General features: G+C 41.1%; 1 protein-coding gene across 2 annotated transcripts in view; it reads left to right on the plus strand.

Moving 5' to 3' along the window:
- The window catches only part of CSMD1 (CUB and Sushi multiple domains 1), a 1,947,613-nt gene that overhangs the window by 1,474,182 nt on the left and 457,463 nt on the right, over positions 1-15,968 (plus strand). For both annotated transcript variants that reach the window (XM_059156007.1, XM_059156008.1), the window contains exon 11: positions 15,532-15,635. In XM_059156007.1, the coding sequence (XP_059011990.1) occupies positions 15,532-15,635 (104 nt within the window). The remainder of the gene's footprint in view (positions 1-15,531; positions 15,636-15,968) is intronic.

Here is a 15,968-nt window from a genome sequence, read left to right on the forward strand (position 1 = left end):
AAACAACTCCTGTTTTCATAGATTTTTATAGTCTCATGGGAAAGGCAGAAAGTAGGTAGATAGATGATACGTAGCCAGATGATAGGTAGCGAGATGATAGACAGATATCTGGATATATAGATGCATAGACAGAAAAATACCAGATTTGGGGGGTGGGGGATTCAAGTGGGTCATTAACATGACTGTCAGAAGATAGAGAAGAGCTGTGCTCAGAGGGGGGTCAGCGACAACTCCACGAGAGAAGGATTCTAAGCTGGGACGGGGTTGGAGGCTAACTAACTAGCCAGCCCTGGCACGTGCCAGGGACACGGCAGAGAACTTTCTAGGAGGAGGCAAAGTATGTATCGTGCTGTAGCTTGAGACACAGAAGTCACAGAAGAGGTGGAAATTCTGTCTCCTTTTCCATCAAGGCAGACATTTAGGGTCAGATAATATATTACTCTTCAAATCTTTGTATCCAGCATAAATGAATACCCATCACTGGCTATTTCTGATTGCTCTGTTTTTTCCTTTTTTCTTGGTGGAAATCTGACATTTGGAGCGCATCTTGCTGGAAAGGGAGATGTTTGTAGACAAACTGAAGAAGGAAGAAAGATGAGTGAAGGGATGGGGCGTGTTAATGCATCAAACAGTGAATACATAAAGACATAAATAAGAGCACGCATGTCGCCACTGCTTCAGGGGGCTTGATCTGAAGCAGGACTAAAGGTCGTTTATGACACACACCCAGTAACAATAACGAACGGTGGCACATCCCTGTTTTCCTACTTCTCACCTTCTCTTCTACACGGGTTGGTCCCGTCCATCTGCTTCACATTTGGTGGAAGCCAAGCAATCTGGAGCTTCCTCTCGCCTTCAGGAGATGGGGCTGGGTGGCAGTGGGAATTGGACACACTGAAATGGCTTCAGGAAGCTTTTGCTGCTGACATCGGGGTAGACAGACACACCACACTGGGATGGCTGCATCTCCCTGGCGGCCGATCCTGGGATGGACGCTGTGGTAGTAGAGGTCCAGGTCTCCCACTGCCGCTCCTAGCAAAACTCCCCAGCCCCCGGCCTGTCTAGGACAAGCCATCTCCCTGGGGGGACATATCTGGGCTCCAGGCTTCAACCCCAGCAGCAAAGGGGGTTTGCTTGTCTTGTCTATTATTTAATATGTAAAAATAAATATGTCTGCTTTTATTTTTACCAATTCACCCCTTTCTAGTTCTGTAACTTCCTTTATGTCATTATTATTAAATTTAAACAAAATGTCCTTTAGCTCACTCTTTAAAATGAATCTCGTTGTTGGAAGTGTCTTTCAGCCTAGGTGGAGGTATGGAATGGGTTAATAAAATACCCAAGACATTTAAAAATCTGTAAAATATTTTTCTCTTTCTTCTCAGAAAATATAACCTCTTCACCAAACAAATATGCCAAAAAGAACAGCCTTTTACTTTTTACCTGGGACTCTCAGTCTTGCGGGTCCATCATTGTTAGGCTTTTATTGTGTCAGGAAGAAAACAAAATGAACTTTGATTTGCATTTCTTCAGATATAAACCACCCATTCTTCTGGGTTTGTGTATGGAATTCTTTTGGTTATCTTAAACAGCTCTGTGAGACACATTCCTTCTTTTTTCTCCTTGCTCTGTTTAAGTGCAGCCATAACGCACCATTTTTAGCCTCCATTCTCAATGCTTTTATCAGCTGCAAAAAACATGCCTTCTATTATTATTATTATTATTTTTTAAATTATTGACTAGCACCCTTTGTTCTGCTTACTTCTTGGGAAACTTAATATCTTCTGCTTTTATCTATAGATCTATAATTTTCTCTTGCAATTCATTCATCATTTAGACCTTCAGAGTTCTAGCTGATTTACTGCACGTATCTTTGATTGATAGATTTCGGTGTTCTGCAAATGTTAATTCTGAATTTCGCCACATCTGATCATGCCTTGATGTGTTCTGTAGCAGTTATTTTATTGAATTCTTAAATTCCCAGTTTCCCTCCCTCTCTGTTTTTAATAAACTGCTACCCTCTTTCCTCCATCTGAGAATCTGTTTCAATCATCTTCTAAACAGTGCTTCTCATTCTTTGCTTGCTTCATTTCAGGGATTAGTAAAATTCTTTCGGACATCTCGCTGGTTTGTTCTTTCATTTTATACCATAAAGCACTTTGACTGTTCCCCACTGCTTTCAGTTTGCTTCCTTCCCTGGTGATCTGGTGTGTCTTGGTCATTGCACAATGACTGTTCTAGATCTCGGACAGTTTGGGTGGCATTTTGATGATTTTTGCTTGAGGGATTTCATTCGTAATGTTCATCTCGGTCAAGTTCACAGAATGCCTGACTTGCTTCTTTCTTCAAATATTGTAGATTTTTCTTTACTCTTTAAGAACCCACCATACCCACATCTTAATGTTTTGCCAAGACACTTCTCTAGAGAAACACAATGCTGTGAAATAAAGAAGGAAGCATGTAGGTAGGAAATTTTCTCTGGAAATTGGAGGATAAAGGATTCATTTCTGGATAAAATTGGGGGTTAGGAATGGCTGTGCCAGAATGAAGGCAGAGCGTTTTCTTTGGTTGTAAAGACTCAGAAGGTTTGGAATAACAGAAACCTTCAGATCTGTGTAGGCACAAGGAAGTTTGCTATGAAGCAGGGTGTCAAGTACTCCTTGGGACTTGACCCTGGAGATGAAGGGTCTACCCAGGTGCGGCAAAGAGAGAAGTTGCATTTCAGAGAAGCAAGGTGGGGATCAGGGAAATTCACTGCTCTAGAGAACCAACCATCTGGGGGATTTCGGGACTGGGAGTCCGAGTTCTTCATGTTCTTGTGACTTGGTGGTACCACCTGCAGAGCTGCCAATGCAGAAGATACACACACTTCCCCATGTATGAAGGTTTTCTTCTCCTCCTCTGCATTGCTTATTAAGCTGACTCTTAGTAGCATGGGATAATAATAACACAGTTACATTTGAAATAACATTATGTAACCATCTTTTTATTAATGGTGAATCGAGGTGTATTTTTTTTAAGGATTCTATTATTGGGGCACCTGGGTGGCTCAATAGGTTCAGCATCTGATTTCAGCTCAGGTCATGATCCCAGGGTCCTGGAATGGAGCCTCCCACTCTGCTGAACAGGGTGTCTGCTTCTCCCCTCCATCTGCCTCTTCCCTCTGCTCTTGCTTTCTCACTCAAATAAATAAGTATTTAAAAAAAATAAAGGGTTTTAGTATTTATATGTGTGGCAAAATATAAAACAAGGATTTGTAGAAATATCTTTCTCCTAAGTTTTTTTTTTTTTTTTTCTTTCAAAGTTCTTTTCTTTCTCAGTTGGAACCAAATCTTGTATGATATTTGAAGATCTGAAAACTTATTTGTACTTTCTGGTGGGAAATTTAGATGTGTATTTATCTAGTCTTTATGGTACATATATTTGGACAAGATGCTTCTCTGTAATTAATTGTATTTTTTCAGTTGTTTTATGGTTGGTCCTCAGAACCTCAGGCTAAAACACTTAAAATTTATTTTTAAAAATGATAATTTTTGTTTCATAAAGTGTGAACTTTCCTTTAAGATGTGTAATAAATTGCTATTGACGGTCATGTTCATAACTTCCAGATATAGATGTTCTCTAGGAGGAAATTCACAGTTTGAAAAATTTTCTTCTGATAAATAATTTGTAGTTGGTGAATCAGATATTTTATAGCTTCTTTTTGTTGAAGTTTTCACCTTTGTACTCTAAGTTCTCATTCCTATCCTGTTGACTTCAAATCTACAGTAATTAAGGCATTTATAAATTATCTTCTTCCCAAATGTATAACTTTTTACTTATTTATTGTGTGCTGTGAGTTTTACATCTTGGAAAACTATAAAAATATTTTCCTGTTGCAAATGTCTTTCTACCATCACAATTCCTGGCACAAACAAAGGATCCAGGAAAAACAAATATAGTTTACACATCAAAACAACAAAGGGCAAATACAAAGTAATTCTTCTTCAATCAGGAAATACAGTGTACATGTTGTGTATGTGTGGTGTGTCTGTAACTTGTAACACACAGTGTTGCATTAGTTTCAGGTGTACAACATGGAGAGGCAGTGAGTCTCTAGGTTGTGCTGTCCTCACGAGTGCAGTCAGCATCGCTCCCGTGCCGCACCACTGATGCTTTTCTCTGTGCTGCACCATCTGTCCTGCGGCTCACTCAGCCCATCACTGGACACCTGCACCCTCCTCTCACTCTACCCATTTTACCTGTCACTCAACCCCCTGCCCTATGGAAACCATCAGTTTGTTCTACATTGCCGCCTCCTGTCGGTGCACGGGAGAAGAATGAGGCCCAAACAAGTCAGTTGTGAGAGAAAGGGAGCAGGGGAAGACAGCAGAAACAACTGTCACCCCGGACAACCCCTCAGTCTCCGATTTGTTAGAAAGTGAGTCACGTCCAACAAAGCCAGATTACATGTTGACCATGAGTCTTGTACATAAGTAAGAAGAAAAGCAAAACATGTCTGGTCACATAGTACACGACCCATAGTGAGCAAGCTCCAATGAAAGGAGTGTCTGACTAAGTGCTGATGCTCTCGGGGAAGGGGAGATGGGAAAAATGAGGCAGGCGGCATCTTCCCCCAGCGGCCGGGCCATCCCAGGTGCTGGCCTTCAAGGACGTCTATCATCTATCGTCCTCTCCACAGTGGCCTGTTGCCAGCACGTGTTTTTCTTTTTTTTTTTTTTTTTTTTTTTTTTTTTTTTTTAAAGATTTTATTTATTTATTTGACAGAGAGAAATCACAAGTAGGCAGAGAGGCAGGCAGAGAGAGAGAGGAGGAAGCAGGCTCCCCGCTGAGCAGAGAGCCTGATGCGGGACTCGATCTCAGGACCCTGAGATCATGACCTGAGCCGAAGGCAGCGGCTTAACCCACTGAGCCACCCAGGCGCCCAGCACGTGTTTTTCTTAAAGCTGTATCTAAGCGTGCTTGGTAACTAGTGCAATTTCTCATGGGTTATATTTTAGGCGGTACGTTGTTCTGAGGATGGTTACACGATGTACTCATGAGTCTGCTACTGCTTTTGTTGGTTTGGTGCGCCGTTTGTTTTTGTTTTTCTTTTAGATTCCACATATGAGTGACCTCATATGGCACAAGTCTTTCTCTGATTATTTCACACGGCGTTATACTTTCTAGGTCTGTTCATGCTCTTGTAAATGACAGGATCTCATCCTTTTTATGGCCAAATATTATTCTTTGGTATATATACCACTTCTTTATCCATTCATCTGTCAGTGGACGCTTGGCTCACCTCTATAGCTGGCCTGTTACAAATGATGATGCAGTAAACCTGGAGTGCATCGTGGTAGGGGGTTGGGGAATAAATACCCACTAGTGGAATTACTGAGTCACATGGTATTTCAATTTTTAACTTTTTGAGGAACTTCCGCAGTGTTTTCCAGAGTGACTGCACCAATTTCCATTCCTACCAACAGTGCGCAAAGGTTCCTTTTTCTCTGCGTCCTTCTCCAGACTTGGTATTTCCTGCTCCTTATTATTATTATTATTTTTAATCCAGCCATTCTGGCAGGTGTGAGTTCATATCTTATGGTGATTTTGATTTGTGTTTCCTTGGTGGTGAGTGATGTTGAGCATCTTTCCATGTGTCTGTTGGCCGTCTGTATTTCTTCTTTGGAAAATGTCCATCCAGGTCTTCTGCCCATTTTTAATTGGATTATTTGTGGTGTTTTGGTGTTAAGTTTGTGGCAATATTTAATTATCAGAGACTTGAACTAGTCATATAGGAAATAATTTTACATCTGTATTGTATAAAATCATTTGAGATCTTGATCAGAAAACAGAATGACAATAGGCCAAAAATTTCAAAGAAATTACTTTAAAAATGAATTATTTCATAAGAAAGGTGAAAAATATCTTTGAAAATGGAGTTGTATTTTATAACCTCTACTCTTATCTTCCTCATTTATATGTGACTGTGGAATCAAAGATCTAAAAAATACTAAATCAGTACTCAGGAGTTCCCAGTGTGAGGCCCACATCTGTCACTAATAACTGCGAAACGAGTCCTCTGTCTCCCTGCTTCTAGTTTTCACTTCGGAAAGCAGCGGGTGTCAGAGCACTAGCAATTTTAAGTCTCCTCATGGTCTGTATTTAATGTTTGATTGTACTCTACTGCTAACCTCACCTCATCCTCTGTTGAAGGAAATATGAGGGGCTCCTGGGTGCTTAGTTGGTTAAGTGTCTGCTTTTGACTCAGGTCATGACCCCAGGGTCCTGACTGAGCCCCATGCTCAGCTCTGCTCAGAGGGGAGCCTGCTTCTCCCTCTGCTTGTGCGCTTGCTCTCTCTCTCTCTCTGTAAAATAAATGAATAAATAAAATATTTAAAAAAGAAAGAAAGAAAGGAGCAAGAAATAGGAGCCAGTGTCCTTGAATTCCCCAATTTTCCTGCCATCAGATGCCCTAGCCTGTCTCACAGTCTTTCTGTGGTTTTCTTTTACATTGTAGGGTTGTTGTGTGTCTCATTAAAGTCAAAGACAGACTCATATTTGCATTCAAGTAGCAGTATTTTTTCTGTCCTGAAAAACCATTTATATCTCAGATCATGGAATCATCATTGTGCAGTATATTCTAGTGTTTTCCATCTTAAAAACAAAAGCTGCCCGTGGTGACATGTTCTCATTTTTCTCTCGCTCGATGGGGAAGCGATCAGAGGTGCCACCCCTGCACTTCGCTCCCTTCTCTCCCAGGCTCTCAGCGGCAGGCTCCAGCGCATCTCCCATCCCTGCAGTGGCGATCCTTTCTTCCTGCCACGGTCATCAGCTTCCCCGTCTAGCCAGACCACGGGTCTCATCGCTGACCACCTCTATTTAAGTTCTCAGTAATATTCAACCCATTTGGTCACTGCCTCCTTCTCAAGACCTTCGGTTTTGTGGGGCGTCCACAGCATGGGTCTAGGCGTCGCTGTCACTGGGGTCTTCTGTCTGCGTGCTTCTTCAGTGCCGTGCCTCCACACCTGCACAGCCCGGGCCCCCCTCCCCAGCCTCCTTTGTTTGCACGTCCCGTCTGGCGGATACCCCATCAGTCCCGTTACTTCCACCAGTATCTGTGGCTGATGGTCCCCTGTTTGCTGCTAGTCCCCAGTATCTCCCTAGCTCTGCACTGTTCGTTCAAAATGTGCACTTGGCATCTTGATTTTACTTAATATCTAGGAATGTTCAAAAGTCATGTTAAGCTTAGTTTGAAAAGAATACTCTCATTTTTCTACACAAATTTATCCTTTCCATGCACAACTGTACAACCTGTACATCCCATGGAAAGAAAACAGAACAAAAGCAATAGTCATCTTTGATCACTGCATTTCAGTAACTCTTCAGCTAAGCCGGCATTATACCTTGTGGACTCCTGTTGTATGTCTTAGACCTGCCCCTTCCCCATGTCCCTAGCCCCAGCTCAGGCTCAGCCACAATGATTCCTCATTGAGAACATTTAACCATGGCTGAGCTCAGCCTGCAGAACCCCTATTTGGTGTGTTCAATGAATGAAGTAAGAAAGGAATTTTTTAAAAATTAAGAAACGTTTGATATATGTAATATTCTCACATGTTTCTGGTAGTAATTTGTCTTTCCACATTACTAAGCAGGCAGAGAGAGAGGGGGAAGCAGGCTCCCTGCTGAGCAGAGAGCCCGATGCGGGGCTCAATCCCAGGACCCTGGGATGAAGACCTAAGCCGAAGGCAGAGGCTTTAACCCACTGAGCCACCCAGGTGCCCCTGAAAGCAGTTTTCTTGATATCTCTAAATAGTTACAGAATGCTGGGTATCCATCTATACCTGAAGGTCAACAGAATTAATTTTTCTCCTTTGTATGTTCACACTTTTTATTATTATTGCTACTTTTTCCATACCTAATTTATGATGAATTGAGAGACCATCATATTCACATAAACCTATAATTACATTTTATGTTCTTTCCAATCTATAATAAAATATTAATAATTTACATTTATTAGTAACACCATGGAAATATATATATATATATATATATGTATATGTGTGTGTGTGTGTGTATATATATATATATATATATATATATAAAATTTGCTAAGTGAGTAGACCTTTAAATCCGTATTTAGGTTAAACAATATGCCTATATCCATAAATGATGGATATCAAATTTGGTATGCAATAATGTGGTATAAATAAATTCTTATAAAATGTACAAACATGTAATAAATTCCAGGAGCTTTCAGCACTAAACTGTATTCAGAATTCCTCCTGCGATTTTATTGTATTTTCCATTGTTAACCAGGAGCCAAATGGAATGCTGTATCAACTCTATTGTATCAACTGTATCTACAGTTTTATCAACCGTATCTACAGTTCTATCAACTGTAACCAACTTTTCTTTGGAAATCTGGTAAATTCAGCCAGTGACATTAACAGTCTAGGAAAATTGAACATGGATATACAGATACGGTATATAGTATAATATGAAGAGATCACTCACAAAAGCTATTGTAAAAATCAGAAATGTGGGAAAGCAGTTCTTTGAGATGTTCATGGGAGGAAGTCTCAAGGAACATAGTTTGGACAAATAAAACACAGTGCTTAACCCAAAAGCATAGCTGTCTCCCCTATATCCTGGCCTCCGGTTAGAACTCAAGTGTCATACAAGGGCCATTTGAGTACTTTGGCAATAATGCCAAAGTCAGAGATTATAAACCAGAATATAAACCTTCTCTTCTTATAGTGTCTAGCCCACAGAAAAGAGACTTAAAATACACTGACTTATTCAGCAAGGTGAATAACTGAAATTTCAAAAAACATTTAAAATTTTAAATTCAAAGCCAAATTATTGACTACCATTTCCATTACAGTGTTATGATAAGAAATGCATAGTAGGGGCACCTGGGTGGCTCAGTGGGTTAAAGCCTCTGCCTTCAGCTCAGGTCATGACCTCAGGGTCCTGGGATCGAGCCCTGCATGGGGCTCTCTGCTCGGCGGGGAGCCTGCTTCCTCCTCTCTCTCTGCCTGCCTCTCTGCCTACTTGTGATCTCTGTCAAATAAAAAAATAAGAACACTATCTTCATTTGAATAGTGTTTGTGACAAAAACTTCTTAGGACATAAACACATAAATGACAAACTGTAAGTTACCAGTGAGATGAACTAGAATGTGCCCGATCTATGTTATCACAAAGGTTGTAGCTACAGGAATGAAGTGTAGGGATTCTTTCTGTGGCCTCTTTGAAAATACCTGGAGTTTCAGCTTCCCTACACAGCCAGGGTTTTGAAGTTTTTTGGACCCTTGGCGATCTTTTGAAACTACTGTGTCAACTTAGGAGTTATGAGCTGCTTCTGAGAATAAATATGTGATTTGTCACGTCCTAGCATGAACAAAGCAGAACCTGCTGTGCTAATAAGAAGATTATTATATGCTGGAGGTTGAGGATTAATTGCTGTGTGCTACAGCACCTCGGGCTGTATTCATGTTGGAAAAGGGTGTGCTCATGCATTCGAGCATACATTTCCACACGTCTGTGTGTACCTGCAGAGCTGGGTTGAAGAAGGCGATTTTTGGAGTGCAGCTGAGGCCCTGCTATTAAACAAGTGAATGCGTGAAAAGGTAGATGTATAACTCCGACCGGTGTGGGGGGTCACCCATGGCGATCACCCAACCGTGAGTGGAAAGACTTAGAACAAACAGGATGCGGAGAAGGAGGTGGTATTTCTAGTCCAGGAGATGGGAGCTTCCAGAGAGGGTAGGGGAAGACCTGCCTTGATGCAACTAGTTGCCCTTTCTTTCTCTTTGCCTGGGTGGCTGCGTGGTGGAAAAATGGAGCACCGGGAACACCCATTATTCATCCTCACGAACTGGTCCAGGAGCAAGCAAGGTAGAGTTCATCTGTTGGCGACACTGTGAGAGCCCGTAACGGGGCCGAGCTTCAGAACACAAGGTCTGAGCCCCCACGGATACCGCAAGCAAGGCTGAACCTGCAGGATCGTGCGATTCTGTCAGCATCATTAGGATGTTTTCGTTGTCATCATTGGAGTCACCTTCTCCCCATTCCTGCTCATGTGTGTGGCACGGGACTAATTCCAGTTGCAAGATGGTCCCCCGGAGCTGTCCACCATTTGGGGAACACACTTCAGACAAATCTCTTGCTGACTCTCCGGCTGCCACAGGGACAGAGGCTAGCACAGCCTGTGTATGTACAGTGAGAGACACCAGAGTTACTCACAGCTGAGCACCTAGCACCACCGCGTTGGTCGGGGTCGTAGCACTGACCGAAGAGCTTAAAAAAAAAAAAAATTCCCTTTTGCTTGTTAGCTTTTGTTTTCCATTTGAATTCCTACATGTTTTCTTAATCAGAACACTGAAAAAGAATTAGGTAGAAAAACAGGGTGTGCACCCTCCTCGCACAATTAAGGCAAGTGACATGTACAGGAAACATTACATATAGGTTCCATAGGTTTGGAGATATTTTTAAGTAGAGTTCATTTTGAACTAATTACATGAGAGAAATTCTCCAGACTCTGTTAGCAAAGTAACAGTCTCCTTAGATAAAATATATGATTTATTTTTTATAAGAAACAAAGATTCATCAAAAACTAATGATGTACTGTGTTCATTCTGTAAAAGGAAACAACTTTATATGTTTTAGACTTTCAAAAGAGGTTTTAGTTTCACAGCAAAATTAACATGAAGATGCAAATTTTCACGTACCCCCACCCCACACCTGGACAGCCATGCCACTCTCAGCGTCCCCGCCATTTGGGGCATTTGTTACAACTGAGGAACCCACGTGGACACATCATGACACCCGCGTTCTAGAGTGTATGTGAGGGTCCCTCCTGCTGGCGTACATTCTGTGGATTTGAGAAAATAAACGTGTACCCACCATTATGGTCTCACGCAGAGTATCTCCACGGTCCTAAAACTCTGTCGCACTCTACCTAAATAAAGACTTGTATTTATTGGCATCTCCCATCTGTCTTATTTCACATAAAACAATGCGTACTTACGCTTGTTTTGTATCAGTTTGGCAAATCTTTCTTCCAAGTCTGACTAGCAATTAAAGTAAAACAAAGATAACACAAATTTATTAAAAATTCACCATAAATCACTGTTTCTGCTTTAATTTGCTCAACGATCCTTCGCAGGAAAGCACATAATTCATTTCTACAATGCAGGGGGATTAGGAATTCACAGACACAGCGTGGACAGTGAGATAGCTGTGCTCCTGCACGCAGACACGCAGGTGGAAAGGGTCACTCGGCGTGAACCGTTCTTGGATCTGTCGGTGAGCCACTGCCATGTACGTCCATCTTGGGGTCAGAAGAGGGACACGGAATCAGGAAAGAGAAATGAGATATCTTTCCAGCCCTTCCCCTACCATTTCTAATGCTGATTTAAATTACAACAGCACATGCTGCCCAATTTAAATGCTTCCGTTTTGTCTTGAAATGTGTTTTCCTACTGATAAAACTTAGCATTAGGGACAATTGATTTAGTACCTCGCTCTTTTAAGAAGACCGCTTGTTGATAAGCGCACCACTAGTCTGAGTGGTGGTAGCCGTGTGTTTAAAATGTACTTATACAAATGAAGAGATTTGGACAAAGCCTGTTCATGATAGAGGGCTGGAACATTAATTTGCCTTGAATATATGAATAAATGAGGAATTAATGAACAATTGGGAACACAGAGGAGAGATATGGAAAAATCATGTAGGGAATTAATACTTAAATGTTTTTAATTGTTCCCAGAAGATAAACATACTGGAATAACCTCACCCCAGGATATATTTTATAGATATTGTTTTACATTCCTTTTACGAAGGTTGAGAAACAAGTTTTCTCTGTATTTTTAGAAGTACCTGATTTAGAAATGTTTAAACAGAAGGTAGTGTTTTATTTTCATAGAGTCTATAGGGGTTTTGATATTCTTGATAATACAAAAAGGAGCCTGTAATGAGGACTTACTCAGACCAAGTGTCTTACAACAGTGAGATGCTTAGAATTGGTAAAAAATAGAAAATAATACAAAACGCCAAATATATATTTTAAAAATTGCATCAAAGTCTATACGGAACATCATCTCTTTCTCTCAGGCCTGAGATCCTGTTTGAAGGTGAAAAAGTAAATGATTTCATCTATTGTCATTAAGAAATTTTTACTTGTAAATGTTAAATTCTGTAATTATTCTGTATTTATCAAAATATACCGCGTGGGTTTTGAATTTTTTGAAGTCTAAAACTTTGTCCTTCTTTGCTTTTGATTTTCCTTCTTATTTTATCTATTAAGGAATCTTTATTTGTGACAGTTAAGAATTTTGAAATTACTCTGTTTCTCAAAATACCCCCTTGTAGACTTTTAAGTTGTTTTGAAGGCCAGAACTTTGCCCATCTCACCTTTGTTTTAATTCCAAGCATGGTGGCCCGGGCAGAGCAGGCATGCAGTAAGTCCCAGGCACAGCGCCGGCCCTTGTGGCACTCAACCGTGGAAGGGTGTGGGGCACAGACAGAGCACGTGAAGTTCCAACAGCTGAAACACGTGACGGGAATAGGCAGTGTTGGCAAGAGAAGGATTTCTTTGGACAGAATGAGCAGGGCAGGCACCACCAAGGGGCAGCATCGTGCAGAAACGTGAATGTAGGGCAGCCATCTACAGGGAACCAAGGTCAGGGCACGCCTGTGTTTAAGGAACCGAAGAAAACACTTTGGTCACTGAGTCACTCACAATTCCAAATATATCTGAGCATTATTAATAGTCACAGTAGCCAAGAGACTGAGAACAACCTAAGTGCTCATCGACAAAGCATAAAGTCAAGGTGTGTGTACTTTTGTATACACACATGCATACAGGAATTTTATTCCCCTGTGAATAGGAGATGACTTCCATTTGTAACAGTTACTGATGAACCTCTAAAACATTATGCTTAGTGAGACAGATCTATAAAGAAAAAAATGTATTGTTTCATTTATCTGTGGGATCTAAAAAAGTCAAATACATGTATCAACAAGTAGATTGATGCAGGGAGTGGGGGAAGCGGGGAGATGCTGGTCAGTGGCCCAGAGTGCTAGTTACGCAAGACGAGTAAGTGGAGAGATCCAGGTGTTACAGTTAATAATGTACTGGGAACTGGAATTTTGCTAAGAGCACAGATTATCACCACACTGAAAAAACGGCAACTGTGTGAAGAAATCGGTTAGTTAATTTGACTGCAGTTAATTTGTATGTGTGCATCAAATCATGGTGCACACCTTACGTATATCCAGTTTTTATTTAAAAATGTATTTACTTGGGGATGCCTGGGTGGCTCAGTGGGTTAAGTATCTGCCTTTGGCTCAAGTCATCCCTCGGTCCTGGGATCGAGCCCCGAGTCCATCTCCCTGCTCAGCAAGGAGCCTGCTTCTCCCTGTCCCTCTGCCCTGCTCTCCCAGGCATGCATTCTCTTTCTTAACTCTCAAGCAAAGAAATAAAATCTTTAAAAAATGCATTTACTTAACATTATTTTTCACTTGCATCTCTGCCTATCCCTGATGGAGAAATGATGGAAGTTTCATTACAAATGTGAATTTCTGTTTTAACACCAGGTAGAATATTTACAGAATGCCACATTGTCTGACACACTCTAGGTTCTTGGCCCAAGACTGGGTGTACATTTTATCTTTATGGAGCATTAACAGCATGGAGTAGAGATTATCCTTTGACAACAGGCTCTGGCTGATTGTTGAGGTGAAACACTGAAACAAGGCTCTCTGCTACTCTTTGCATTGGCTTGACAAAACCACAAAATGGCCATTTATACACCCCTAATGAAAGCACAGTTACGTAGTGAGACCCCCTGTGTGTGACTCATTACGAGGTACCCAAGCGTGACCCTTGGACATTAGTGGATTATCATCGTGACACTGCAGGGTGCTGCACGAGGCAGGCCTGGGTACATCTTTCAGAAATGTGGGAACGAACCTGCCAGTCTCAGTGCTTTTATTCTCTTCTTATTGGACCATGGTCACTTACAAACAGACCCATGAGAAAGGAAAAAAAGTAAATAAAACCATGCTCAGGTCCTAAGTTTCATATGCAGTATTGATCCTGGTTTGCAACAGGTGTCAACCCCCACGCCTGTTTCAAAGACAACTACTAAAATAATGTATTCACACAAACACTGCACTTTGAAAGAGTAGCCTTTTGTAATAACTTATAATAACTGTATCACTAGTTTTAGTAGGGACTTCAAATGGCAACATTAATGTGTTCCGCATTAGCTCGGCTTGGCTCGGAAGAGCACCTGTGTGGAGCCGCTCCGGACTGCACACTAATCTGCTGTTAGTCGGAAGCCGGCCTTCCTGCTGCTGCCACATGCTCTTTGCTTGGAGGTCTAGCTAGCAGGCATCCAAGTGTAGTTCCGTTTCTGCTCTTCCTGTCCTGTGTTCCTCCTCTGATTCCTGCTTCTCGCCATGTAGCTCGCTCTTCTATGCATTTGTCTATCCATCCGTCTGCCTATAATTTATATTTATCCATTTACTTTCTGTGTCACTTTCTTCTCTTATCTCCATCATCTATCAGCCGTCTCATCTCTCTAATGATTGATGAGTCTATCTCTGTATCTCTAATCAATCTTTTATCTGTGTGACTCTTTTATCTATCGATCTATTGATCTGTCACTTCTATAGATCTGTCTTATCTGTCATCTGTCAGTGACCTTCATATCTTATTTTATCTGTCTACCGTCTATCATCTACCAAACTCTCTGTTCCTTGATCTCTTTGCCACTCAGGTTTCTAGCCTGATTTCATGACATCTCTTACTGTCTTTCTCTTTCTTCACAGCGTTGGTCATGGAAGAAAGCATTTCTTCTTTCAGGAGAAAAGAGTCCTGTGCTCTGTAAAAAGAAATTCATAGAATCATAATACATGGCTGAATCAGACATAAACCGATCATATCTAGTTGGTATGGTGTCAATCACCACGGCAAAGTGTTCTTTAAGAAATAAAGCTTTGCAGAGTTAAATGCAGAGGAAGCTTTCTTGCCTCAGGAGGTCTTTTTAATATGTTAATATGGATAATCAAATAAAATCTGCATACATTACTCTAAAAATGTTTGTTTCAGAGTATTTGGGTGTCCTCAAAATATATTAAAAGAAATATGAGAAGAATTAACATATGAGATATATTTAAAAATAATTAAAAAGAATTAAGGAACAATTCTTTTGCTTATATTATCTTTGGGTCCTTTTCAGCACTATAAAAAATAAATATTTGATAAATATTTGATTTAAGGTGTAATACGACTTTTTCGCTTTTAAAATCACTTTTAGTGCTGATAATCAGTATCTCTGGAGTGATAGCAGTTCAGAATTCTTTAAAATTCTGTAATGGAGGGTCCTCAAATGTAGGCAGAGAATATATAATTGTATAGAGAATATACGGCAGGGAATATACAATTGTCCGTAGTTAAACTACAACTAGGTGTTTGCATATTTAAAGTCATGGAAAGTTCCTGTGATGCTAAATAAGGATCTTTGCTTTATGCAGGTCATCAAGCTTGCCTTTGAGGAGTTCGAGCTAGAACGAGGCTATGACACGCTCACAGTGGGCGACGCTGGCAAAGTGGGAGACACCAGGACGGTCTTGTACGTGTAAGTACGGGCTGACGTGTGCCTTTTCCACTAGCGCGTGCAGACAGCTGGGCCAGCATGCGTGGATTCTTGCTAAGCTAGTGATGTCCAAGTCTGATTTCACATGAGAACTAATTCAGGATTGTGTTTCATCTGTTTTGATTTTTTCCCCTCACGTCATTAAAAAAAGTTACAATATACAGAAGAGCAGAAAGCAGAAAGGGCGGTTTCTTAACACCCTCCTTCACCTCTCCTGCTTCCTCTGACCTTGCCCTTGCGGTGTGTTTGGGAGTACAGGTGCTGTCTCAAGCAACACCGTGAGTCTTGAAAAACCACTTGCAGCCTGGAAGGGCC

Source organism: Mustela lutreola, chromosome 18 (assembly GCF_030435805.1).
Source record: "Mustela lutreola isolate mMusLut2 chromosome 18, mMusLut2.pri, whole genome shotgun sequence".
Classification (NCBI taxonomy): domain Eukaryota; kingdom Metazoa; phylum Chordata; class Mammalia; order Carnivora; family Mustelidae; genus Mustela; species Mustela lutreola.